Source organism: Oikopleura dioica, chromosome 2 (assembly GCF_907165135.1).
Source record: "Oikopleura dioica chromosome 2, OKI2018_I68_1.0, whole genome shotgun sequence".
Lineage (NCBI taxonomy): Eukaryota > Metazoa > Chordata > Appendicularia > Copelata > Oikopleuridae > Oikopleura > Oikopleura dioica.
Genome location: NC_137292.1, coordinates 2,685,894 through 2,708,902, shown reverse-complemented (window position 1 = coordinate 2,708,902; position 23,009 = coordinate 2,685,894). Strand labels below are relative to the sequence as shown.

The 23,009-nt window shown below is 40.2% G+C and overlaps 7 protein-coding genes, 1 long non-coding RNA gene and 1 other non-coding gene across 9 annotated transcripts; 4 read left to right on the top strand and 5 right to left on the bottom strand.

Moving 5' to 3' along the window:
- The first annotated feature begins 3 nt into the window (after positions 1-3).
- On the top strand, positions 4-800 carry LOC145697430 (protein P80-like). The gene is made up of 4 exons (XM_081774633.1): positions 4-162; positions 344-440; positions 479-589; positions 629-800. The coding sequence occupies exons 1-4, from the start codon at positions 94-96 to the stop codon at positions 772-774; spliced, it is 423 nt and encodes a 140-aa protein (XP_081630759.1). The 5' UTR covers positions 4-93; the 3' UTR covers positions 775-800.
- On the bottom strand, positions 682-6,255 carry LOC145697429 (uncharacterized). Its single transcript, XM_081774632.1, has 8 exons — positions 6,120-6,255; positions 6,013-6,075; positions 5,538-5,838; positions 5,271-5,493; positions 4,495-5,090; positions 3,986-4,451; positions 1,328-3,941; positions 682-1,285 (listed from the first exon to the last, which is right to left on the bottom strand). The coding sequence occupies exons 1-8, from the start codon at positions 6,216-6,218 to the stop codon at positions 1,154-1,156; spliced, it is 4,494 nt and encodes a 1,497-aa protein (XP_081630758.1). The 5' UTR covers positions 6,219-6,255; the 3' UTR covers positions 682-1,153.
- A 646-nt stretch (positions 6,256-6,901) lies between these two features.
- Positions 6,902-7,574, bottom strand: LOC145699611 (uncharacterized). Its single transcript, XR_014134048.1, has 4 exons — positions 7,419-7,574; positions 7,292-7,375; positions 7,178-7,247; positions 6,902-7,013 (listed from the first exon to the last, which is right to left on the bottom strand). It is a non-coding gene; the product is annotated as an uncharacterized LOC145699611 (long non-coding RNA).
- Positions 7,575-7,953: 379 nt separating this feature from the next.
- LOC145697619 (uncharacterized) lies at positions 7,954-8,839 on the bottom strand. The gene is made up of 5 exons (XM_081774837.1): positions 8,769-8,839; positions 8,613-8,725; positions 8,435-8,571; positions 8,123-8,392; positions 7,954-8,079 (listed from the first exon to the last, which is right to left on the bottom strand). The coding sequence occupies exons 1-5, from the start codon at positions 8,834-8,836 to the stop codon at positions 7,954-7,956; spliced, it is 714 nt and encodes a 237-aa protein (XP_081630963.1). The 5' UTR covers positions 8,837-8,839.
- Positions 8,840-10,741: 1,902 nt separating this feature from the next.
- On the bottom strand, positions 10,742-12,977 carry LOC145697618 (uncharacterized). Its single transcript, XM_081774836.1, has 8 exons — positions 12,875-12,977; positions 12,687-12,794; positions 12,322-12,521; positions 12,089-12,148; positions 11,486-11,564; positions 11,315-11,439; positions 11,114-11,165; positions 10,742-11,013 (listed from the first exon to the last, which is right to left on the bottom strand). The coding sequence occupies exons 1-8, from the start codon at positions 12,975-12,977 to the stop codon at positions 10,742-10,744; spliced, it is 999 nt and encodes a 332-aa protein (XP_081630962.1).
- On the bottom strand, positions 12,566-12,637 carry TRNAQ-CUG (transfer RNA glutamine (anticodon CUG)). Its single transcript has one exon. It is a non-coding gene; the product is annotated as a tRNA-Gln (tRNA).
- Positions 12,978-14,051: 1,074 nt separating the features above from the next.
- Positions 14,052-14,924, top strand: LOC145699217 (uncharacterized). The gene is made up of 4 exons (XM_081776480.1): positions 14,052-14,106; positions 14,158-14,377; positions 14,421-14,660; positions 14,702-14,924. Exons 1-4 carry the CDS (start codon positions 14,077-14,079, stop codon positions 14,890-14,892), a joined length of 681 nt encoding a protein of 226 aa, XP_081632606.1. The 5' UTR covers positions 14,052-14,076; the 3' UTR covers positions 14,893-14,924.
- A 1,795-nt stretch (positions 14,925-16,719) lies between these two features.
- On the top strand, positions 16,720-18,067 carry LOC145697500 (uncharacterized). Its single transcript, XM_081774712.1, has 5 exons — positions 16,720-16,897; positions 16,980-17,115; positions 17,186-17,426; positions 17,471-17,582; positions 17,682-18,067. Exons 1-5 carry the CDS (start codon positions 16,776-16,778, stop codon positions 17,770-17,772), a joined length of 702 nt encoding a protein of 233 aa, XP_081630838.1. The 5' UTR covers positions 16,720-16,775; the 3' UTR covers positions 17,773-18,067.
- Positions 18,068-18,224: 157 nt separating this feature from the next.
- Positions 18,225-22,883, top strand: LOC145697617 (uncharacterized). The gene is made up of 9 exons (XM_081774834.1): positions 18,225-18,266; positions 18,308-19,038; positions 20,778-21,631; positions 21,799-22,066; positions 22,106-22,226; positions 22,267-22,368; positions 22,408-22,491; positions 22,532-22,659; positions 22,702-22,883. Exons 1-9 carry the CDS (start codon positions 18,225-18,227, stop codon positions 22,880-22,882), a joined length of 2,511 nt encoding a protein of 836 aa, XP_081630960.1. The 3' UTR covers position 22,883.
- The last annotated feature ends 126 nt before the right edge of the window (positions 22,884-23,009 follow it).

Here is a 23,009-nt window from a genome sequence, read left to right as displayed (position 1 = left end):
AAAGTCACGCAGGGGCTTTGTTCGGAAAATTTATAAGTGGGCTTGAGAGCTTGAAAAAGAGGGTATTTGAAGGTTTTTGTGAAAGAGAGAAAGATGGAAGATCAGGAAAATATGGAGATGATGATGATGCCGATGTATTTTTCAAACCACTGGGGATTTTATGAAAGTTTCTGAAAACCATAATTGCTCATTTTGGTATATTTTCTTAATTTTTTTCTCGACTCATTGATTCGATTATCCTATAAGACCATAGTATCTATTGTCACTGACGAATCGACCATAGTCGGATAGTTCGTAATAATTATTTTGACAATTGATTTCTCTCTTGAGAAACTTTAAACAGCTTCTTTGGGAAAAATGGATGATCATGAGCGCGAAGCAAGAAATTGGTGCGTGTTTTGCATTTTTCTTCATGGCAATATTTTTTGAAGGAATCAAAGGTATCTTGTCCTTTTCATCGTGTGTCATAAAATTCTAGCGTTGAGATTTTACTTCGAGCAAAAAATCACTGATGATATCTACTTCGGTTTTCGGGAAATTGCCTTTAGCAAGTTTTACGTTCTTTCAAGTCTTCTCTACATCCCTCAAGGTGGAAATAATATACAACCATGAGTTCACCGTTTTACAGTAACATTTGGCTACTACATCATGCTGGCAACAATGAGCTACAACTACGGGGTCTTCTTTTCAATCGTCTTCGGCCTGGCAACTGGCAACTTTTTATTCTCCTGGCGAAGCGTCGGCAAGAAAATAGAAGGCGATGGTTGTTGCTAGAAACAAACCTCATTCTGTACATTGTTTATTAAATAATTTATTCATCAACAGTCTTTTTTCAAATTTTCAGCTCAAATTGATGCCACAACTTTGAGTGTGAATCTGCAGAAGAAGCATTTCACCGAATGAGCCGTTGCATTTGATGCATTGAAAAGGAAGGGCGACTGATTTCATGTGACGAAATTGATGGTAGAATTGACTGTGGTTCGCTTGGATGTGGTTCTTTCAAGAGTGTTACTGATTATTAACAAAAAAGGTTATTTTTAATCCCCGCTAATGAATGCAGAAAAAAATCACGTATTATTTGTAATTTACTTACGACGTATATTGGTTTCATCAATCAAGCCTATTTTATAAAATTTAAATAGCTTTAAATCGTTTACTTCTTTATGGTATCCAAAATTTTAACTCTTTCCTGTAAGATTTTGCTGTCTCCAGAGATTTCTTCGCCACAATATGGACAGGGAACTCTTGAAGCTCTTTGGCATGTTTGCGCAAAAGTCAGGCAATCCTAAAATAGTATAATTCTCCGTCTCTTGAAATCATTTTATACCTGCATGCTTGAAGCATGCCTGACCATCTCCTGCCTGGATCGCATAGGCACAAAGCAATAGGAGCAAGTTCCAAGGACAGAATTACCGTAGCGATTTGGCTGGTCGAGCTGGAGGATTTGCCGGTTAACTGGCCCCTGAGAGACAGGAGTTTGAGCGGCGGTCAGAAAATTTGGGACGGGGATGTTTGTGTTGAGATATTGCTGATTCTGGCGCTGATTGAGAAATTGGAGAGGGTTGTTTTGTTGATTATTCTGAGCAGAGGAAGCTTGATGAGCTTGGAAAGAGGCATGGAGGGCGTTTGCCAGGGCTTGGTGCTGTTGGAGATTTTGATTATTGAACGGAAAGGAGTTTAGTTGTTGGCTTTTCTTGGGGATTGAAAGAGTTGGGGAGATACTGGCGAGATTCGTCGGAGAAACCGCTGAAAGATTGGGAGACAGGCCTGATGAAATATTTAAATTTGGGAGAATTAGATGAGGACTTTTTGAATTGGATGCGATCGATCCCTTTGGAGAAGGAATCGGATTTGCTTGTTTAGGTGGAGTAGGCTCTGGAGTTTTTGGAAGATCAGCAGGTTCATCCGCCGGACCATCAAGAGCCGTGAAGAAATCTCGTTTCGCTTGAATGTTCATTTTGCATTGTTGTTTCTGATGATGTTGTTCTTTTTCGTGGTTTGAGATGAAATGAAAACCGCATTTGGAGCACTTGATTTTCAGGAGTTTGGACTCTTTTAGGCGGAAAATGATTTGGAAGTCTTGATGTTCTTCGTCCACGTGATGCAGAAGTTCTTTACCGTTCAGGGTGATTTTGCAAAACGGACATTCGTGGCCATCCCCGTCGATTTCTTTGGTGATGGTTTTCTGAGCGGTGCAGAGAACGCTAGAATGGGAAAATTCGGCACTTGGGAAGAACCAAGAGCATTTATCGCATTTGAAGCTCAATCTGGCTTTCTTTGACGATCTGATTCGATAATACTCTTCGATACCGTGTGATTCTATCAAGTGACCAAAGAGATTTTTCTGATCTGGAAAGATCAATGAACAAATCTCACACTTCTCAAGAATTTCTACCTTTTTGTCCTCCGGAGCTGTTTCAGAAAGATTCAACGCAAGAATTGGCAAGCCGTCTGATTCCATCGAAATCCCAAAATTGAAACGAAAGGCTTTGAACTTTCGGCAGTTTTTGACCTGCCCTGGGGCTTTGTGCCTATCATGTTGCTCTTGTGATTGGCTTCGGTAGCCGCAATCTTGGCATTGAAAGTTGAAATATCTGGTAGTAGCTCTGAACCGAATGTAATCAGAAGTAGAGTGATCGATTTGAACATGAGAAGTGAGTTCAGATAATGTATCGCATTGCACATCACAGGCATTTTCTACGCAGCACTTGAACTTGTAGGTTTCGAAACTCGGAAAAGAAGCTTTTATGATTTCTTCAGGACTTTTTCTGGTTTCGACCTCAGGAGAAACGATTTTTTCAATTGGCTCAGGCTCTAAAATGTTCTCGGAGACCACAGGCACAGGCTTTTTTTCGATTTGCTCTTGCTCGGTTCCGGCTTGCTCGGGCTCAATTATGACTGCTTCTTGACCCGGAGATGCTTCTGGAGCTTCAATTATGGGTTCATCTACTTCCATTCTTTGCTTCTTGGACGGAGGCTGCACAGATTCTTCAATAGTATCCTTATCTTTTGGCGTCTTTATTGGTGTGAGTGGAATCGTTAAAGGCTGGGTCTGCTCATCAGGGTTGGTTTTTATTATTTTGACGGGATCGACGAGCTCTCTTACTGGAAGTTGATCTTGCACTTCAGGATTCGCAACTGTGTTGGCTTCCTCTTCAGTTTTTCCAGTTTCGTCTTCTTTCTCCGTTCGATTAATGACTTCTTCAGCATCATCCTCACGAGGGCGCTTCAGCATTTCCCTTGATTCAGTTGGTATATCTGTGTTTTCCGGAGATAGATCAATTTTAACATGACCACTTCTTTTCCTCTCCTTGTCGATTGTAGGTTCGTCATTCGTAGCGTTTTCCTCGATGTCTTCTTTCTGCTGAGATTCAGTGTCATCTTCATTCTCAGAATCGGACAATTCTAAATTTTCGGCTGAAGAATTTGGTTCTATTTTCGCCTCCAACAGTGGAACGAGGTTCAAAGAGGGCACCACTCTTTCAGAGGAGCCTCTTTTTGCCTCCCCGACCTGCGATTCTGAGTTCGAATTATTCTCATTCGCAATTTTTTCCGAGATATTTGGCGTTTCTTCGGTAGACTCTTCAACTGGCGCTGGAATATCTTTGACTTCCTTTTCTCTTGATATTTTTCGTTTTTCTTGGAAGATTCTTTCGATTCTTTGCTGTGGCGTTTCATCAACTGCTTCTTGGACGACGACTTTCGGCTCGACGAATTGAAGAACGATAGATTCATCGAGTCCTTTTCTTATGATTTCATCCCTTGTTTTCTTGTTCCGAGTACAAACAGCGGCAACTTGATGAAAATGGTTCTTGATCTGGCCTTCCGTAAAAGCCCAAGAGCATTTTTGACAAACGTAGGGACAGTCTGTAGTTGGGATGATCCGGAAAACGGCGTATTCATCCCTTGTATGGCATTTTCTGATGTGTGACGAAAGAAGACTGAAATAAAACGATTAACCTGAACACTTTCCGATCGAGAGTACCTGAAGGATTTGGCGATGACAGCAGAGCATTCTGGAAAGGGACAAATCAATTTCCCGCTTTCCGGATCCCTTTTTAGTTGTTTGAGCAGCGATCCACTTTGAGAAACGATTCTTGACTCGACTTCTTTCTCCTTTTCGTGATGTTTTTCAATATGCTCATCTAGCTTGTCCTTTGAAGTGTACAACCGGCCGCATTTGAAAGGACAGGGATGAAGATGATCCCGATTCTTTCGCTTTTCTTGCTCCTGGACCATCATTTGATTTCGTTCGCAGCGGTTCATTTCGATGTGTTTTTGGAGAGAAGATCGTTGGGTGAAATGGAAGTTGCAAGCATGGCATTTTACTGGAAGAAGGGAGGACTTCTTTGTTCGAAACTTGACGTTCATCGCTGGATGGCGGAAGAGATGATTCAGTATGAGCTGCAGTTTTCCGACAAAAGGACATTTTGGAAACGGACAATTGTACTCTGAAAAAACTCATTAAGGGGTAAAAAAGGAAAATTTTCTTACCAATATTTTTCGCTGGATCGACCAAATCAGTATCATCTCTCTCCGGCCGCTTGCACATGCTCTTCGTTTTTCCTCTAGAATTATAATGTTTCCTCATACTCTCCTTTCCCGCAAATTGAAGCTTGCAGCTCAGGCACTTGTACGGCAAAATATCCTTGTAAGCTTTGTCTTTTCTGAATTTCTCGGAGTGCAGTGCGTGCGAGTAGCCGACATGCTGGACGATTCCCCGTCTAGTCACGACCATTTCGCAGAAGGGACACTTCACGCGATCAGAAGAGCTGGGCTCGGGTTTGGATTGATTTCGCGTGAGGCGGGGGTTTTCGCGAGGGGTAAGAATGATCACTTCGTCCAGGGCCATGTCGTCTTCTTCTGGAATCTTCTGCTCAGATGTTTGGGGTTGGGAAATATTCGCTGGTTCAGGATTAGAGGAAGAGCTAGACGTAGAGTTTGAAGTTGGGGTAGATGTTTCTTTTGGTTGATTTTCGGGTTGAATAGGTTTCTGTGATTTTCCAATTTTTTCTTGAGATTTCTCCTTTGCTTGATTCTTGACGAGAGCAGATTTTCTACTCGATGAAATTTCTTCCAGTGGTGTCAAACTTTGATCGGGTGAGCAATTATATTTTCTGGTTACCTTGAATATTTTCGATATCAAAATATGAATGGCCCATTCTGTATCCCCAATCTGTATTATAACCTCACCCATTCTGTAATACATTCAGAATGGGCAAGAAAATAAACTTTCTGCTCTGATTGTAAGAGATTTACTTAGCCGATACCTTGGTGGCTCTTCTGTTTTAGATTTTCTCTTTGATTTTCCTTGGCGATCATTTCTCTTTGTAAAAAATTTCTCGAGCTCTTTTCGAATATTTTCCTTCCGGACAGAAATCGGGTAGAGCGTACCTTGCTCTTCCGCTTCAGTTATTTGCCGCCGGTGCACTTCTTCGACATGCTCTGCCAATTCTGCAGGCCATGGGGACTCGAAATCGCAATTTATCTCGTCTTGCAAATCGGTCAGATTTATATCACGTGTTTTAGCATCGTACCTCTGCATGGATAAATGGCGATTTTATGGCGAGAAATAATGTGCTGTTTGATCTTCTTTTCGATCTTTTTGCTGCTTTTTGGAATTAATCCACAAAGGGGACATTTTTTCGCTAATTTAACAGCTTCTGCTAATCGAGAATACAGATCTCCAACCCAATCGTATTCTTCCTCTTGCCCTTCGAAGTTTTCTGGAGTGGGATGACTGTATCCTTCAGGAGGGATGCAGGGAGAAATTCCGAAGGATTTGAGATGTGTTTGGAGCTTTCTGCAGTTTTCAAGTTGATCGTCGTTTTTGTGAATCTATTAAAAAATTTTTAAAAGAAATTTTGCGGATCACGATTTTCAAGCTGATTTCTGTATGATATAATGCTAAGATACCCTTATTAATCTGAGTAAAGTCAAGCTTGAAAATCTGAATCGTTCCTTTTTACTTTCTTTTCGACCATTTCTTGTATATATATTTGATATTCATACATTCTCAGCCCCGGCAAGTCCACATTCTCTACATTGTTTTTCCACAAAATATCCGTTCGTCGCCTAAAAACTCAAATTCTAGCGCTAGCCCATTCTCAACAAAAAACCTGCAGTAAAAACTCTTCAATTTTATGATCTTTCTTCAAGTGTTTCAAAAAATTCTCTTGGTTATCTCTTTTGTCGCAGAAGAGACACTCGATCAGCATTATAATCGTGGTTGCAATAAAATCGAGTTATAGCGGGGCGAGCAGAGTTGGTGGTGGAGAACGGGAGCCAACCGTACTCGGCTGGATGTGGCCGCCGCGCCCGCCAGGCATCCACACGCGACTGAACATACCTAGACTTCTATAAACATCGCAATTTGACATTTCCAAAGGATGGGTAGTGTTTTTTATGGCAAACTTGAAGACACGAACAACTCGCACATTGTCGAGGGATGATTTGCTTCGGAATAAGTTTCAACGATTAATGTGTGCAGTTATCAGACTTAGAGAGTCATAAACTATTTGCATTTCGTTATTAAGGACCCCCGTCAACAATTTTCGAAAAATCTATTTTCGGAATTTCAAAATTTTGACCCCGGAAATGGATTCTACGGGTGAAAAAACGATTTTAAGGCTTCATTTTTTGGGGGTCTATCTCGACTCTAACACCCTCAAAATCGCCTTTGAAAATTGGACTTTCTGACGAAAAATGACGAAAAAGTCCCAAATTTGCTATAATTTTCGATTTTTATTGGTCAAAAAGTGCTCCGAACAAGTTTTTATGGTGTATAAATTTTATACTATAAAACTTCCAGGAACACAAAGAAGCCAAGATATGGCTTTTTTGAAATTTTCGATTTTTTGAGGAAAATTGTTGACGGGGGGGTCCTTAAGCAATTTTGTAAGCAACTTTATACGTTTGATTTTATTGAAACAGAAAAATACAAGTATGAAAGTTCAGAAACACTTTTTATTCGCCAGTAAGCATTTTCATGTCTTGTCGCTCCAGAATCGCCTCTAAATAACTGTATGATTTTCTTTTCACACCAAGGCAGCTCGTAAATTGAAGTGAGAATTGCTCGAGTTAATAACACGATAACAGTAAAAATTTATCGACTAACGAAAAGGTCTTTCTCTGGACAAAAACAAGGACCTACACTGAAGTAAGGAAAACAACTTACGAATGTTTTTGTAGTTTGATCGGGCTTGGTATTTGAGGTCTTCTACGTAAGAACCAAAGCATCGGATATCCTAAAAGGGCGATTTTCGGGTCTTGAGGTGATGAAGGGACTTACTTTTTGCAAAACTTGTAGATTTTTGGTCAAACTGAGTGCTCTGGTGTTCAAAACATTAGTTTCTTTTCGCATTCTCAAATTATCCTTGAAGTAAAATAAGACTTTTGAAAGATAAAAACGACGCTACCTGGAATTGCTGGTTCATTTTTCGAACAACAAGTTCTCTTTCGGCAAATTTTGGCATTTTTAGAGATATTCTACTTGATCGTTGGAAGGGGCCTTTTGAAGGTCTGTGTGTTGAAAAGTGAGGGTCGATATTAGGGAAGATTATCAGACTCTTAATTTATAGCGTTTAGACCATGAGTTAGAAAATTGGAAAGATTTGCGTGTTTCTGTCTCCTAAATCAACTTAACTAGAGGCAAGGTTGGGAAGAATAATGCTGATGGAAAAGAAATTATGCTGAATGATTCATTTAAACAGAGTTGTCTTCCTTGATTCCTTAAATTTTGAATCAAAGGCTTCGCAACCACTTTTTAATTATAAAAATATTTTTGCGAGTCAAAATCATAAAAGATAATTGATAAGTTCAATTTATTGGCGAACAAATGTCCAGAGATATTCTTCATTTTCCATGTTGACCGATTCTTCGTAAAAAATTCTTGGAGCTTATTTTGATATGAATGAGTTTTTTAGTTGAAAAATCTTTTCTAAAAATCTTATTTTATATCTTTCCGTAAATCGTATCTTCCATCGCGAAAGAATTGTAGAGAATTGAAAGAACATTGCGGTCATTGATATTGTTGTCATAGTGATAGTCAGTATCCAAATGGATTTGAAAAGTATCCGGCTTGAAAAGTTTACTTGTGATGCGCACTTGAGGACGCACTAACCATAGTAGGATGAGGAACAAATCGCCAGAAATCACCTTCGTCAATAACTCGCTCCATCATATTTCCTCCGTTTTGAGCTAGCCAAGAAATTCTTCTCCACTGCTCATTTGTTTTAACATCCTCAATCTTGCCTCTTTTGATTCCTCCTTCGAGAATTTCCATTTCTACAATTCGAACAGCGTCACCCAGCGTGTCAACTGGCCAAAGAACATACATTCCATTCAAAAAGGCTTCAGAAACTCCGCGGCCCTTGATTCTCGGCTCGGCAACCTACCTGTATGTAGAAATATGAGTCAGGTTGCCGAGCCAAGCCTTGATTATTGGATAGAAGATGCCGTTGTCGTCAGAAACTGTTGTTTGAATGGACTCTGTTGTCGGGCAAATCGGATTTTCACAGCATTCGCATCCATTTGGACAGTTTTCTCCACAAGGGCAATCGTTGTTGCATTCTTAATTTCTTATTATCCTAGTTCTCTTCGATTCTTCAAACTGTCAAAATTCGAGGAGCAAATCGATAGACAATACTCAGTCTCACAAAGAAGTCGGCAAGCAGTGTAGTCAACGCGGCAAATTCCAATGCAGTCTTGTTGAAGATCTTGGTCACTAGAATTTTCGTCAAATTAAAGCTCAAAGCGGAATAACTAACATGCAAACTTCGTCTTCAATTGCTACCCGAGCGGACACAGCTGACAGAAAAAGAATAAGTCGCCGCATCTCTGGAAAATGTCAGAATGTATTGAAAATCATTAAATTGGTCTTGGTGAACTTTTTGATATTTGCCTGCTTGGAGATGACCTTTATTTTCCGGGCTATGACCACACATAACAAGTCAAAAACAGGGTTACTTAATTTATCCTGATTTTTGAAGGACTCATTGCCCAATAAAACTCTCCGAAAGAAGCTCTGTCTGTGACTGACATGACATTGCTCACTTTCTTAGCAAAATCGCAAGAGCAATCTCAAAAACGTCGCTGGAATTTGGAAGGTCGTAATGAAAGGCGATTCGATTTTCGCGTAAATACGATCGCCAACAAACCGCAAAAGCCCGTGATGAAATGTCAAATCTGAGTTCCACACTTTTCCTTTTTCGCTGAAGTTCATTTTCAGTGAACCTTGCACAACTGATTCTTTAAAAAACAGTGTTCGCATCTACTTTTGGCTTGTTTTTTCGCCACCGCGAAGAATGCCTTCGCGATCCAACTTCGTAAAATCGTTGTCACCGCATTTTTAAATTCCAAAAGCGCATATTTCTTTTCAGGGGTGACGATATTTGAACCAATTTGATAATCTAATCCTCTTTGTTAATTACGCTTGTGGCTTGTCCACGACACCGCGTTTTTTCTCGCCTCTTTTTCTTGTCTGGACCGAGTTCTTAACTTGGTCAGGACTTGAGGTTGGGGCAGCTTACTCTTGAACCTATCTTCCCTTTCATACGATTGATAAGGCTCAGAAAAGGCCTTGGAGGCTCTGAAAAGGCGTAAATGAAAAGCCGCATAGCGGATTTTTTTATAATCGAAGCCGCAAAGCGGCTTCGCAATTACAACCAATTCAATCTTATCCTAAATTCTTTAGTTTTTGAGTCATTTCATGAGTTGAACTCGTGGTCCTCAAAAGAAAGTTCGTCAGCGCTTATTTTCCTGCCCCGATCAAAAATTCCCGGAAGCCGAAAGTATTCATTTTCCGCTGCGGGGGAACTTCTTTCGGGATCCAAAACCTTCTCAGCACTGGTCCAGAATCTCGCCAGTTATGCTTGATTTTATATTTTTATCTTATCTTTCGAAATATATTTATCTTTGAGGTATCTAAAGTTAAAACTTTTAAATCTTCGAAGGTGACTTAAATTTTAGATTTCAAAAGAACAATCCTTTGAAAATCCAGCTTGTCAAAGGTTAATTGCCGCCGAGTCTGCATTTAGCGCTTTAACCCCGCGACCCAAAACGCGTTGTAAATGTGTCGTGTATTAGAACGAAGGGAATCAGCGAAAAAGAAGATGATACTAGTGTAATTGGTTTCAACCCTTTTGGTTTTGCTGGCGTTGCTGCTGCTTCTTCGACTTTCGCGTCTTTTTTCGGTTTCTTCTTTTTTGCTACAAATAGATTCAATTTTCATGGTTGCTTTTTTTCGTGAAAACTTACTTTTCTTTGAGCTTGAAGTTGTTGTCGCTTGTTCCTTTTCTCCCTTCTTCGCTCTTTCTTGAGTTTCTTCGAACGTGATTTATGGCCGCTATCTTGACTTATTCTGAGTTATTCAAAACCGCTGGTTCAACCGCAGCTTCGTACCCTGATAAGCTTTCTTTCTTCAATTCAAAGTAGTTGAGAGTTTCGAAAAATTTAATTTTCTTAATTTAATTTTCGTTTTTCTTTTCTAAAAATTTCGCTCACGCTCAGAATTTATCATTTGCACGTGTGGCAAAAAATGAGAAAAGAGAAAAAGGTAATGAGTTGAAATGCGTGATAAGCTTGAGAGTGGGATTTTAAATCACGTGCCCGCTTGGATTTATCTTTTTCGCTTTTGACTCGCTCTCGACCTTTTTATCGGATGTATTTTAAAATAGCTTTCTTTTTCTAAAAACTACTTCCAGTGCAATATTTTTGCACTAACCAATCAAAAATCTAAGGTTCAAGAGCCATTTATCGATTCGAAAATTTGATTGGCTCGAACAAAAAGATCGGATTTTTGATTGGTTGAGAGCTTGAAACCCTTTCTCTGATTGGTTCCTAAAAAAGAATAATAATTTTTTGATTCTAGTGATCCGATTCCTTTCGATTTTGCTGGCTTGGGCGCTGATGTTGGCAATAAATCGTTAGCTCTCATGTAGTCCTTCGTAAATCTCGCCTTCAAAATCGGAAATTCCATCACCGATCTGTCCATTTGAGCATTCATATGAGCTTATTTCCAAGTTCAACATATTTTTTTTTTGTTTTCAATAAGGGCTTGCGTGCATTTTTTCAACACCTGTACGCTTTTAAGAATGTGCGAACTTGTTTCCTTCGACGAGAACTTTCGTTGCCGAACACGATTCTATGCAGTTGACGCATGAGTCCTGAAAAACAAGCATGGTGGAGAACTTGTTAAAAAAGGGCGTAGCTGTATTTTTCAGAAGAAATTTGAGAAGAAAAATTTCAACCTCGATTCGCCAAATTCGCTGTTATGCTTTTAATATTGCCCTGTTGAAAAAAAATGATAGGCTACCTGTGTTTCTGGACATTGCCGTTTGAAGCAGTCAATGTGACAATCAGAATCAGAATTTTGGCATTCTCCATCACACGCGGTTTTGCAATCGTTTGCCGCAGGAATTGACGGGCAATTCATGGATTCTAAAAAAGCTCAAGAATCCGCCCTTGTAACCCATTTTCGTCTTACCATTACTGGCACATTCACTGGCGCAGTCGACAGTATAACCGTAATGCATCTGCAGATCGTATTCCGTGGCGCAGTTTTTCTGAAACGAACCAAAATTCGAAATTCGGAAGTAAGAGTAAATTTTAAATTTGCAAATTGAAATGGCCGGTGTCTCCTGCGAGACAGGGAAACTGAATTTACGAATTCAGCTCGGATGAGCTGGCTGACGCTTTTTCTAAACAGAAATGCACAGCGAGCAGCATCTGTTTGCATTTTTTCCAGTTTGTAATTTTTACGATTTCGGCATTTCGGATCGGAAGGGGGAATTCGGGAAGTATTTTCTGGAAAATTTTTGGGGCATCACAAGAAATCGTCTTCCAAGAAAGTTCAATTTATAGAAATTACATTCAGGATCGGATATTAGGGTTCAAACAAGAAAATATGCCGAAAAACGGCAATTCTTCTCAATTTTCCGCAAAAAAAAACCGTAATTTTGAAGCTTTTGAGTCGAAATTTTCGACAAAAAAGCCCGGACAACAGCCTTGACTGTAACTAGCCTGACTCTAACCCTAACCCTAATCGTAAACACTAACTGTAGGGCAATTTTCGTAAGTTGAAAATTACCTGTATCATACAAGCCAAGCAATCCTCTTGTCTCCACCTGGACGGAATTCCAAAAAGTTCCTGAATTCAACGTTACAAATCCCCTTTGATCTCTTTTGTCCCTGAGAGAAGCGATCGTGGATTTTGAGGAACGCTCTTTGAATCTGAAAATTAAAGGGTCTTCTCCCTTCAAGTGGCTATTACCGCTCATCCCTATTTCGTGTCGTTCTTTTTCGAAGAAATACGGTCCTTACTCTTGGCTGTAGCTCCTCGTGACATTGTTCGTGACATTTGCTCTTGCCACATTTTCTTAACGAGTCGAGGTCCAAGCACTTCCAGCGAACGAGGCAAAGACGGCATTCGACGTTGGTGTAGAAATCCGCTTTCGAACTGGAAAACCGGCAAACGTCGTAACACTTGGAAGATGGGGTTTTGACGCATTCGTCTTTTACGGCTGAAAAAAGGGATGAAAAGAGGGAAAAGGGATGAGAAAAAGAGAGGTCCTACCGAGATTTGAACTCGGATCGCTGGATTCAGAGTCCAGAGTGCTAACCGTTACACCATAAGACCGCTGGGATTCCCATAGAAATAATTGATTACAAATGTACAGTGAACTTACTGTTGGTATAAACGAATTCACTGTGTCCATCAGCATCCGTGATTCCAATAAAACGGAGATGATCAGGACTGTCTGTTCTCGGCTGGATTACAGTAAGAGAGATTTTCGCTAGGGAAGGGAAATCCTTATCAGTTGAAAAAATATAACTCGCCCGGGAAAGGAAATTTTTAATCTTGTTTATTTTGAACCAACTCCGATATTCGCGCATCCACGATCTCTACGGCACCTCGCGCGCCAGGAGAAAATTGCTGTTTTCTTCAAAAATTTTTCTCCAAAAAACCACGTGTTCATCAAATCGAAATGTAGCTAAGCGCGCATTTTTGAAGTGAACCCCCTTGCTGTTGTCTAATCGGGCGAAAAGGGGATTAGGAGTGCTTATTTTCGGAAGACCGGGTTGTTGAAAGACTTTGTTGTTTGGAAACAATTAAAACGTTTCAGAAGGGTCTACGGATAAATAAGGGAGAAGAGGTCTTTAAATTCATTTTTTGGGGATAGGTTTTTGAAATTAAGGGTATCACTTTGTTATTTTTAATTAAAAAATACTGTTAATAAATTTTCCTGTTCATTATCAACCCTTTTTTGAGAGTTTTCGATCATCATTGATGTAAAAATAAATACTGAAATTTCAAGAGATACGCCCTTATTCTTAGTCCAACTCTTGAAAAAAGAAGAAGCTAGAAAAAGAAAACTATCGAGGCTTTTCGTTCGCCCCTTTTTTGACAAATTCCTTTTTTTACCGGTTTTATTTTTACGAAAACTTCACGTCCGAAGAAGCGGAATTTACACTTGCATGTGTGAATTTACGTGTAAATATGATAATCAATATTTAGAAGCTGTCGCGATTTCTCGAGAATCTTGCTAAATGTTAATTATATTCAAAGGCTCGCATATTGACTTGAAACAAGAATCTGAACTCGTTTTTAGAACCGAATACTTTTCAACATCAATACGCGTCATTGACTGGCAAAACGTGTCAAAAAATGAAACAAGGCTTGTTAGGCGGTCAAATTCGCCGACAAGCAAGTGATAAGCGTTCAAATTGTTGAAATAAATCGACTTTTTATCATTCAAAATTAATCAAATTTCTTTTTTTTTTTTGTTGAAATTTCAGCATTATGAGGAGGAGGATAAAGACAAGCTTGACATGAATCTTATTTAATTTTCTCAAGTGCTTTAGTTACCAATAAACAGATGTTCCTACAATCGACTATGTTATGGCTAGAAAAATTCCTACGAGTCTTCTGTATTTCCCTATCGTGTCAAAAATATCCGACCTTCGTCTGATAAACACGGTAACCATGAATATCAATGGTGACGACAAATAGACAGGGCCTTTATATTGCTTCTGCTCTAGAAAAACTCAGTAGAGAGAATCGTCTTGTAACAAGAGATGAAGCATAATTATCAAAGTGTTTCAAAGGTTTTGATCTTTGTACCAGTACAAGTCTTTTAAATTGGAGACTTTTTTAAGGCAATAGGAGCGACCCTCATATCTTTCTCCATCCTTCTCATTATCGTTGATTCGACATGGATTTGGATGGATGTGTATTCGGGGTATTTTTGGATATGCTCATGGACATTTGGAACAGGAATCATCGCTGGAGGACTGGGCATTGCAGCTGGATCGTTAGGTGTTAGCGTATCGAAAAATAAAGAACTTGTAGACTTTTTCGCCAAATTTGGACCAACAGGTAAGATTTCAGTATAAAAACCGATTTTTAATGTCAAACAAAGCGGCTATGGGAAATGCTGCTGGATCTGTTGCTGCTGTGTTTTATGGCTATATCACTTGGTGTGTTTTTTACCATCTTTACGGCATGCCAACGACAAGCGGGCCGTTTTGGGGTTCTTTCGTTGCCATCGTCATCTGTGAATGGATCTTCTTGACTCTCGTCATGGCTCTTTCTTTCTTCCAAGCTAACTTTATCGGTTGCACATGTTGCTGCAGAGACCCCTCTGATTCCGGAGCAATTGGTAAGAAGTTTTCTCCAAGACTCCGCCAAATGATTTCTTAGAACCTGTTAACGAAGCCGTCTCTGCGATTCAAGGATACCCAACTGTTCCCTACCAAGGGTACCCTTCACAAGGTCAGCCCGAGATGATGCCTACCTATGGACAGTACCATCCGTATCCAGCTCCTAAAGAAGTTGAAGAATCATCATCGGATTCTTCTGACTCTTCTTCCTCAAACTCTGATTCCGACTGATTATAACCACATGATTTAATAAAAGAATTTTTTCTTTTCTTCCTTTGGGTAATTGTCGAGGTGCCTGAGTGCGTGTAATACTGTAATAGGTTAAGACACGCTCAAGCCGCAAGGAACACCCGCAGCAAGGGGTTAAATCTGACCAAGTCTTCGTCACCCGGAAATCCTTTAATTATTGTATGAGCTCTCCCATTAGAACACCAGTTTCCCCGAAAAAAAGTTCAAAAACGCGTCGAGGAGTTAAAAAATTAAAAATCAAAAAGAGCAGATTATGCACTTTTGTACAAAAAAGCAACATTTGGTGAGCCCAAAATAGGGCTAATCGTAACGGGCATTTTTCTGGCATAAATCTTTCCTGTTACGTTGAATCGCCAAATCCAGTATTTTGACTATAGATTCGATTCCATTTTTAAAATATACAAAAAAGAACTTCGCAGAGGAAAATAGGCTAAGAATCAACCTTTTTTCTCGGTACATCAAAATTCGCGTCATTTCTGAAGACTTCGAAAATCTCTTTCCTGAAACATAGCTCTGTGCGTTCGTGAAATTCCATAACAGAAAATTTATCAATTTTATTTTTACTATTTTTCTCATTTTTAGGGAGAAAATCTTAATGAATGGAACGGGCGAAAACGTGATGAACCAGCGCTCAACTTTGTGGTTTCTTCAAAGAGCCTTCAAATCAAGCTCTTTTTTTTCATAATGACACCCTTATTTTATGAACCCCTTAATTGAAAAATAAGGGTGTCACAACATAAACTTCCTAGCGAAAAATCCTCTCAAGAAACTCGCAAACTCCTGATCCTTTTCCAGCGAAAATTTTCCCAGAGGATTATTCAGAGTTGTTTTTAGAGCTTTTTCCTATCTGAGTTTTATAATTGCCGCGTTCAGTTTCTTTTGAAGCTTTCTCGAAGCGCAAATTTTACTCGGAAAGCCAGCGCACCCTTACTTTTCTCCATTTTATCAAAACAGCTGATCAATTTCAAAAGTCGTTCTCTCTGTTTTACTAAAATGAATCAGAGGGAATTTTAAGTTGATCAGTTCCTGGACCACGAATCCCTTTGCCAACCTTTTCGCCCTTCAGTATTCTTGACCACGTGAGCCCGAGTTGATTGTAAATCTGCAGTGCACATTTCGGCAAATCCCCTCTGATCCTGTTTTTGGGAACTCAGTTGTTGCATTTCCGAACGGAACTCCATTTGAAGATTTATTTTTCTTGAACTTTGAGCACCACTCAGACCTTTCATAAACTTTGGATCCGACGGATTTTTATTTTTTGACAGCGGACGTGCGTTTTTGGTCATTCAGGTGGGGAGAGGTGCTTATAGATATTTCAACCTGTCGAAGTTCAATTCATTTCTTTTCAAAGTAGAATTTTATACGCTAAAATCTTTGATTTCTTTTCATTTTTCCCTGCAAAAAAGACCAATTATGAGCTTTCATGATAACTTATCATCGCATTTTTAGATTTTCGCTATCTATTTTAATTTATAATTTATAACCACTAAAAACCGGTAATACCCATTACTAATGGGGTATCCTCTAATTGCCCTTAATTTTAAGCGTTCTATTGATCTCCAGAACCCCTTTTCTTTTTGAGAAAACTAAAAAAGGAAAAGCTTTCTTTTTTATAATTTTTACCAATTTTCTGAAATAAATTACTATGCATTTTCAATCAATCTTCAGGAAATCGTCAAAATCGACTCGGACAATTTTTCATGACAACTCGCGCTCTCTGCTTTCGCCTCTCTCGCGCCCTCTGCGCTGAGCGCGCGCGCTTGACTTTAAAAACGCATCTCAGAGCGCTGATTCTGTAGAAGTCTCTTCCCTTGTAAATTTCAAATACTTTTTCTCGCTTTTCGATCAAGAAAAAATACACAAAAATGAAAATTTTGTCTTCCATCCTCTTTGCTGTCAGTTCCGCAGAAGGACTTTTCAAAGCGCCGAAGAAAGATGCCGATGGAAACAGAATCAAGGCGAGCCATCCCCAGAGACGACTTCAAGCGTAAGTATAGTTCTTTGGCGATTCTAGACCCATAAAACCCCTCAATCATAAGAGAATCCGGTGATTTATATTTTTCGTTTAGTTTGAACCAATTTCTCTGCTCCTGGAGCCAAAGCGGCCTCCCTGATGGAAAGAACGATCGATTCTGCACTAGAATGACGAGTTTCATCAACCAACTTGACGAAGCTTTCAACCGAGAACAATGCAGCTTCTACGATGTAAGTCCTTTTTTTCTAAAGATTTTCTAATATACAAGAGAATTTCATTTTTCTTACTCCTTCTTTTTAGCCCGCTGTGAAAAACGGTGGTCCAAATCCAGATGAAGAAACGCGAGGAATGGTGCTGCGCAAGAACCCGAACGCCAAAGGTCGAAGCGTCTACCGCCACCGACTTGTCAACGGGAAGCACCCCGTTCGTCGACGAAGACGAAATGCGGATGAGGAGGACTGCGAGGGTATGTCCGATCTTGCTTGCGACCGATTGGCGATCCAGGACTTGAGCACTTGCACTGAGGAAGACAAGGCTGATCGTAAGTTTATATCTCGAAAATTAGGTCATGATGAGTTTTTTTAGCATCATTGGCTGCTTTTTGCTCTCCAGAAGAATTGAAGCTAATGCGATCCCAGAACTCTTCTGATCGAAAATTGAAGCGATTGACGACTGGAATCAAGAAATGGTGTGACAGGTACTGTAAACACAGAAGATATTTTATCAAAAAAAAAATTTTTTTGAGAAATTATCTTTTTTTTTCAACCCTAACCATAACCTCATTGTCTACTTTCAGATACATCTACGACTGCCACGGCCCAAGAGTGAAAGAAACCTGCGAAACCCGTGCACGAAACATTTTATTAAACAACAAATCAGACAGCTAGACACTTAACCTTGTATCAAGAATAATTCTGGTTCAATTTTCCGAAGTGAAAAATCTTCCAAAATTATCAAAATATGCCCTTTCCATCTATTTTTGAATTTTTCCATCTCATGTTTTGAAAATATTTCAATTTTAAAAATGGCCAAGAGATATTTTATGATTGAAAACATGAGAGGGTTAAATGACTGTAATTTGACAATTCTGTACTTTGTAAAAATGATATATCGTTTCTGCCAAGCCCCATTATTATGTTTTTTGTAAATGTTTAATTGTTTTTAATAAAATACAAAAATTAATTTGTTGAAAATGAAAAATCGAGAAGTTGAAGGAAAAAGCGGCTGAAAAGTCGAATGCGCATTTCGACCTTTATGAAAATCCGTGAATTCAATTCTGAGCAGCGCTTTTAGCCCTGATAAGATTTAAAAAGCGATATCGGCGGAGTAAGAGAGAATCATGAAGCTGTTCTCCGCGTTTGTGCTCGCTGCGAAGGCTCAGGTTGAGGTTAATCCAGGAATGGTTACAAAAAATCAAGTCAGCGAGAAACTAGTAAAGCAGAATTAATTTGTTTTGAAATCATAAAAGACGCATTTGCCGCATTTGAAGGCCCCGGTGCATTAGCTGCTTCCTTCCAAGCTTACGAAAACGACTACGAAAATGCTGTCTACGGCTACTACGCCGACTACGACACCGACTACGGCGAGAAAGCTCGACCTCCAGCAAAGTGGTTCAACAAGCCAACCAAGCGGCCAATCAAGAAGGTCACTCCAAAGCCCCGTCCAACCCGGCCTTCCCAAAACCAACAAAAGCAAACTCAACGGCCCAGTCGACCAAATCAGCGGCCAACCCAGCGACCGACTCAGCGACCTAAAAATCGACCAACTCAGCGGCCAAAAACTGAGGCTCCTCGAAAAACTCAGCGGCCAACCAAGAAACCAGTCACCCAAAAACCACGACCAAACGCTCAAAAACAACAGCAGCAGAATAACAACAAGAACACTGGAAACAAGAACACATACGAAGGACTTTACGCTCCAAACGAAGAGGTCAACTACACCAACAACAATGGCAACGTGTATTCTCAGCCTGATGTGAACGAGTGCTACAAGGGAACTGACAACTGTCACTACAATGCTCGATGCGTTAATACTGTCGGGTCATTCCAGTGCATTTGCAAGAATGGCTACCAAGGCAACGGAGTTAACTGCACTCCGAAGGATGTGAACGAATGCGCTAATGGAAGTCATAACTGCGATACATACGCACAATGGTAAATAGAGACTTTTATTGAAAGATGTTAGTAGACTCGGTTTATATCAGAAGCATTTGCTCTTTTGTTGCAAACTGGGCAGCGGCCATTACTTTGTAAAGAGTCGCGAATGCAGTTTTCCCCGAAAGTATGACCACATTTGAGTGTCGCTTGAAAATGTAGATTTGTATCGTAGATCTCATGGCAAATCTTGCACGTGGGTGAGAGCCCTTTCAATGAATTTGAACTTATCTATAAAATTGTATCAAAAAACCTCGGCTTTCCATAAATTGAACGCTGAATTGACCAAACATCTCGCTCATATTTTCATAGTCCGATTTAATTTTCATGAGATCTGTATTTTCAGAAACCAATTTATCGTTTCGCTTTTTGAGCTGTTGGAGTTCTTTTTGCAAATCGGCAATCGTTTTATCTTTTGTTTTTAGATTTGAAGCCATTGACACTTTTTCAGTTTCTAGAAGATGCAATTGCCTTTGAAGGGAATAGATTTCTTTTTGTTGCGTCTCGAAGAAATGTGTGTTTTTTTCCTCGTTCTCTTTGATGGTCTTCGCTAGTTCTAACAGCGTATCTCCATAAGTAGGTAAACTTGATGAAAAATGAGCTCATTTTAGAGCTTATAAATCAGGGAATATAATACAGTTTTAGAATCCTCAGAAGCTAGGGATCATTTTGACTATTCATACTTGGGGGTTTTGCTCATGTCCTGAGGGGTTTTGGGCCTTCCAAAGTCTCAATTAATTTATTCTTTGAAAATGAGAGCGATGAATTCGCAGGAGAATGATTCAAATTGTTAACTTCTCTCTTGAAGCCGCCATTGACAAAGCTGAACTTGCCCTCATCATAGAACTGTTATCTTTTTCATTTTTGTATTTTACCAGTTATTTTGGTCCATAAATTATCGACCATTAATAATGGTCTATTATGTATCTACTTATTTATTTATATTTAACCCCTATACCCGAAGTGTACAATTTTTGTCGATTTCGGGATTTAATCACCCGCTGAATGGAACTGGTGGGTCGGAATGACCTGAAAACTCAAATGAGTATTCGCACAAGACTTACGCACCTTTTCGCAAAATTTCGGCGTGATAAGCCCAGTTAGTACTCCACGAGTACTGATTTTCTCACGCCACCCAGCTCGCTCCAAGAAAGGAAAAATTTCCCTCTATCTCTTGGAGTCACCTTTCCGCCGGTTTTGAGTTTTTCAATAGGTTTTCCAGTATGGAGAATTCGAAAATCATCATTAGAAAAGAATAAGAAAAGTTTTTTTACGTAGTCGTCACATAAAAATTTTATAGTAACAAAATAACTTATATCAGTTTAACCGCTAAGTATTCATTTTTCGGAAAATCTTAAAGTGCAGTTCGAAACAAAATCATTGATTTGGTATGATCTGAGATTTTCAGAAGATTATCTCGAGAGGAAGGTCAAATCGACAAAAATTGTACACTTCGGGTAAGAGGGTTCTTTAGGCAGCTTCGAGTATAGGGATTGAATTCTGAAAAATTTCCTTAGCCGGATAGTGATGACCATGTTGCGGCGGCTCTTCATTTAGTTTTGTTACAAATTCAGGTTTTTTTATAGAACGAGTCCAATCAATTAAATCCGACTGGCGAGGCTCTTTTGTTTTTCTGTCTGATTTTTTTGAATAATTTTTAAGCATTCTCTCAATGTCAAATGAGATCTTGCCTGGAGAATCTTCAATATTTGATTCAATTTGATCTTATTTATTTTAAGCGTCAACACCGTGGGAAGCTATGCGTGCACTTGCAATAACGGCTACAACGGCAATGGCTACACTTGCAAGCCTAACGAAGTCAACGAATGTGCCACTGGTCAGCACAATTGCCACGTCAACGCCTACTGCACTGACCTTCCCAACAATTACGGTCAGTACAAGTGCACCTGCAACAACGGCTACCAAGGTAACGGCTATCAGTGCTCGCCTGTATACGTCAATCCCTGCGACGCTGCAAATTGCGATCCAATGGCAACTTGTCAACCAGGCGCTTACGGTGGCTACACCTGTGTTTGCCCATCTGGCTACACCGGCTCAGGCGTCGGCAGCTACGGATGCAAGGATATCGATGAGTGCTATTCCAACACTGACAACTGTGCTCCTAACGCCACTTGCATGAACACTCCTGGTAGCTATTCTTGCGCCTGTAGCACAGGCTACTCAGGCAACGGCTATTCCTGCGAACAAGACGACGTTGACGAGTGTGCCCTTGGAACTCACAACTGTGCGTCCAACGCCTCTTGTACCAACACTCAAACTGGTTTCAACTGCACTTGCCCAAGCGGATGGACTGGCGATGGAATCACTTGCTATGCTCCCATGCAGACTTGTGGCGACTACAACCCTTGTGTCGGTGGCGCCACTTGCCAGGACACTAGCAATGGTCCTCAGTGCATGTGCGGCAAAGGTCTTAAAGGAAATGGACGAATGGCGCCAGGTGATGGCGATCGAGCTAAACCTGATTGGGCGTCGACTTATGATGCTTCTACTGGCACGATTAGCACTGGCAATGCCCCAGCTGGTTCAGCTACATACCCAAGCTCCAGTTACCCAGCTTCCTCTGGATCATCCGGTTCCAACTACCCATCTTCATCTTCTGGATCAAGCTATTCAAACTCCGGATCATCTGGATCATCAACTTACCCTTCTTCAAGCGGAACCTACACTGGATCATCAGGAAAAGATTTATTTTATAACAGATACGTTTTTCCAAAACGATATTATTTCATCTTCTCAAAGGCAACAATTATCAAGCAGCTACCTACAGTGATGCCGGAAATGGCTGTGGCGATATCGACGAGTGCGCCCCTTGCAACTCTGCTAATTCCTACGCCGGCGGCTGTCCTTGCTCCGAGCCAATGCCTGTTTGTACCAACACTGTTGGCTCTTATTACTGCAGCAGCATGGCTGGCTACGGTGATCCCCACTTCCGAGTTACATCTCCTGGCGAGACTCCCGTCTGTCTCGATGTGAATGCTGTCTCTGGATCGATCATCGATCTCATCAGGTATTTTAAACATTGTCTATCTAATTGACACCCGCTTAGTGATGCGAGCTCAAACTTGGAATTGAACGGTCTTTTCAAAAACGTCCAGAAGGGCAAGAAGCAATTCCTCACTGCCATTGGCTACACCAGTCCTCAAGGAACCCAAATGGCTCTTACTCGAGTAATTATTCAATTCAAGATCTAGAAAAAAGGTTTTCTAGGACACTCTCGAAGTCTACGAAAATGGCAAATTGCTGATCAAATACAATCCATCCGAGGACACCGTTGATGAGTACTTTTACGATGTTCATCTCAAAATGAAGGTGAGAAAGGAAGATTTATTCAATGATCAGCAGTTCTAGCCCGCTGACCACGAGCACCACCGAAACAGACACAATGTCGAGATCGTTCAGCAAGATGGTTTCCGATTCCGACTTACTGTCAAGGTAATGCCTCTCCCTGTTTAACAGCAAAAGACTTTTTTAGCCGGGAGTTGGAAGCTTGGGAATCGAGTTGGAAGATGTTTTCGGAATCAAAAATCCAGAAGGTCTTATGGGTCAGTTCTTGAACGAAGGCTCTTACACCATCGACAACGAAGGAACAATTTCGACAAAGTAAGAAAAAACCTCGTCCATTGTTTTCCATCATCGTTCTAGATCTGGTCAAATTGAGTCCGAAGCTCATGCATGGCACGAGGGCGACAAATGCTTCCAGATTGAAGAGCGCTCCGTCGAAACCTTCTTGGGACAGCCGATTTCGAACTACTACGTCGAAAACCTTTTCGCTGAAATGTTTTACAAGGGTGCTGCTCTTCTTGAAGATACTGTTGAAAAATAAACCTGTCTCTTTATTATTTTAGAACCCCACTATTTCAAATATTTTTTAATCTCTGATCTCCGCTATATCATATGATAAAATGATGATATTCAATATTGTATATAGTATATTGAATATACCTATCTTT

What these genes read in the sequence shown, in the direction of transcription:
- LOC145697619 (XM_081774837.1), bottom strand. Translation starts at nt 8,836, where the DNA reads ATGCGGCGACTTATTCTTTTTCTGTCAGCTGTGTCCGCTCGGGTAGCA. An exon ending in ATTGAAGACGAAGTTTGCAT is followed by an intron (nt 8,726 to 8,768) that starts GTTAGTTATTCC and finishes CGAAAATTCTAG; the next exon opens with TGACCAAGATCTTCAACAAG. An exon ending in TTGTTCCTCATCCTACTATG is followed by an intron (nt 8,080 to 8,122) that starts GTTAGTGCGTCC and finishes AAACTTTTCAAG; the next exon opens with CCGGATACTTTTCAAATCCA.
- LOC145697500 (XM_081774712.1), top strand. Translation starts at nt 16,776, where the DNA reads ATGAAAATTTTGTCTTCCATCCTCTTTGCTGTCAGTTCCGCAGAAGGA. An exon ending in AACAATGCAGCTTCTACGAT is followed by an intron (nt 17,116 to 17,185) that starts GTAAGTCCTTTT and finishes CCTTCTTTTTAG; the next exon opens with CCCGCTGTGAAAAACGGTGG. An exon ending in TGAGGAAGACAAGGCTGATC is followed by an intron (nt 17,427 to 17,470) that starts GTAAGTTTATAT and finishes GAGTTTTTTTAG; the next exon opens with CATCATTGGCTGCTTTTTGC.
- LOC145699217 (XM_081776480.1), top strand. Translation starts at nt 14,077, where the DNA reads ATGAAGCATAATTATCAAAGTGTTTCAAAG. An exon ending in ATTATCAAAGTGTTTCAAAG is followed by an intron (nt 14,107 to 14,157) that starts GTTTTGATCTTT and finishes GACTTTTTTAAG; the next exon opens with GCAATAGGAGCGACCCTCAT. An exon ending in CGCCAAATTTGGACCAACAG is followed by an intron (nt 14,378 to 14,420) that starts GTAAGATTTCAG and finishes TGTCAAACAAAG; the next exon opens with CGGCTATGGGAAATGCTGCT.
- LOC145697618 (XM_081774836.1), bottom strand. Translation starts at nt 12,977, where the DNA reads ATGAACACGTGGTTTTTTGGAGAAAAATTTTTGAAGAAAACAGCAATT. An exon ending in TGAATTCGTTTATACCAACA is followed by an intron (nt 12,522 to 12,686) that starts GTAAGTTCACTG and finishes CCCTTTTTTCAG; the next exon opens with CCGTAAAAGACGAATGCGTC. An exon ending in GGCAATGTCCAGAAACACAG is followed by an intron (nt 11,166 to 11,314) that starts GTAGCCTATCAT and finishes CTTGTTTTTCAG; the next exon opens with GACTCATGCGTCAACTGCAT.
- LOC145697430 (XM_081774633.1), top strand. Translation starts at nt 94, where the DNA reads ATGGAAGATCAGGAAAATATGGAGATGATGATGATGCCGATGTATTTT. An exon ending in CAAACCACTGGGGATTTTAT is followed by an intron (nt 163 to 343) that starts GAAAGTTTCTGA and finishes AACTTTAAACAG; the next exon opens with CTTCTTTGGGAAAAATGGAT. An exon ending in ATTTTTTGAAGGAATCAAAG is followed by an intron (nt 441 to 478) that starts GTATCTTGTCCT and finishes ATAAAATTCTAG; the next exon opens with CGTTGAGATTTTACTTCGAG.
- LOC145697617 (XM_081774834.1), top strand. Translation starts at nt 18,225, where the DNA reads ATGAAGCTGTTCTCCGCGTTTGTGCTCGCTGCGAAGGCTCAG. An exon ending in ATGTTCATCTCAAAATGAAG is followed by an intron (nt 22,369 to 22,407) that starts GTGAGAAAGGAA and finishes CAGCAGTTCTAG; the next exon opens with CCCGCTGACCACGAGCACCA. An exon ending in GATTCCGACTTACTGTCAAG is followed by an intron (nt 22,492 to 22,531) that starts GTAATGCCTCTC and finishes AGACTTTTTTAG; the next exon opens with CCGGGAGTTGGAAGCTTGGG.
- LOC145697429 (XM_081774632.1), bottom strand. Translation starts at nt 6,218, where the DNA reads ATGCTGATCGAGTGTCTCTTCTGCGACAAAAGAGATAACCAAGAGAAT. An exon ending in CGCCATTTATCCATGCAGAG is followed by an intron (nt 5,494 to 5,537) that starts GTACGATGCTAA and finishes CCGATTTGCAAG; the next exon opens with ACGAGATAAATTGCGATTTC. An exon ending in GGCATGCTTCAAGCATGCAG is followed by an intron (nt 1,286 to 1,327) that starts GTATAAAATGAT and finishes ATACTATTTTAG; the next exon opens with GATTGCCTGACTTTTGCGCA.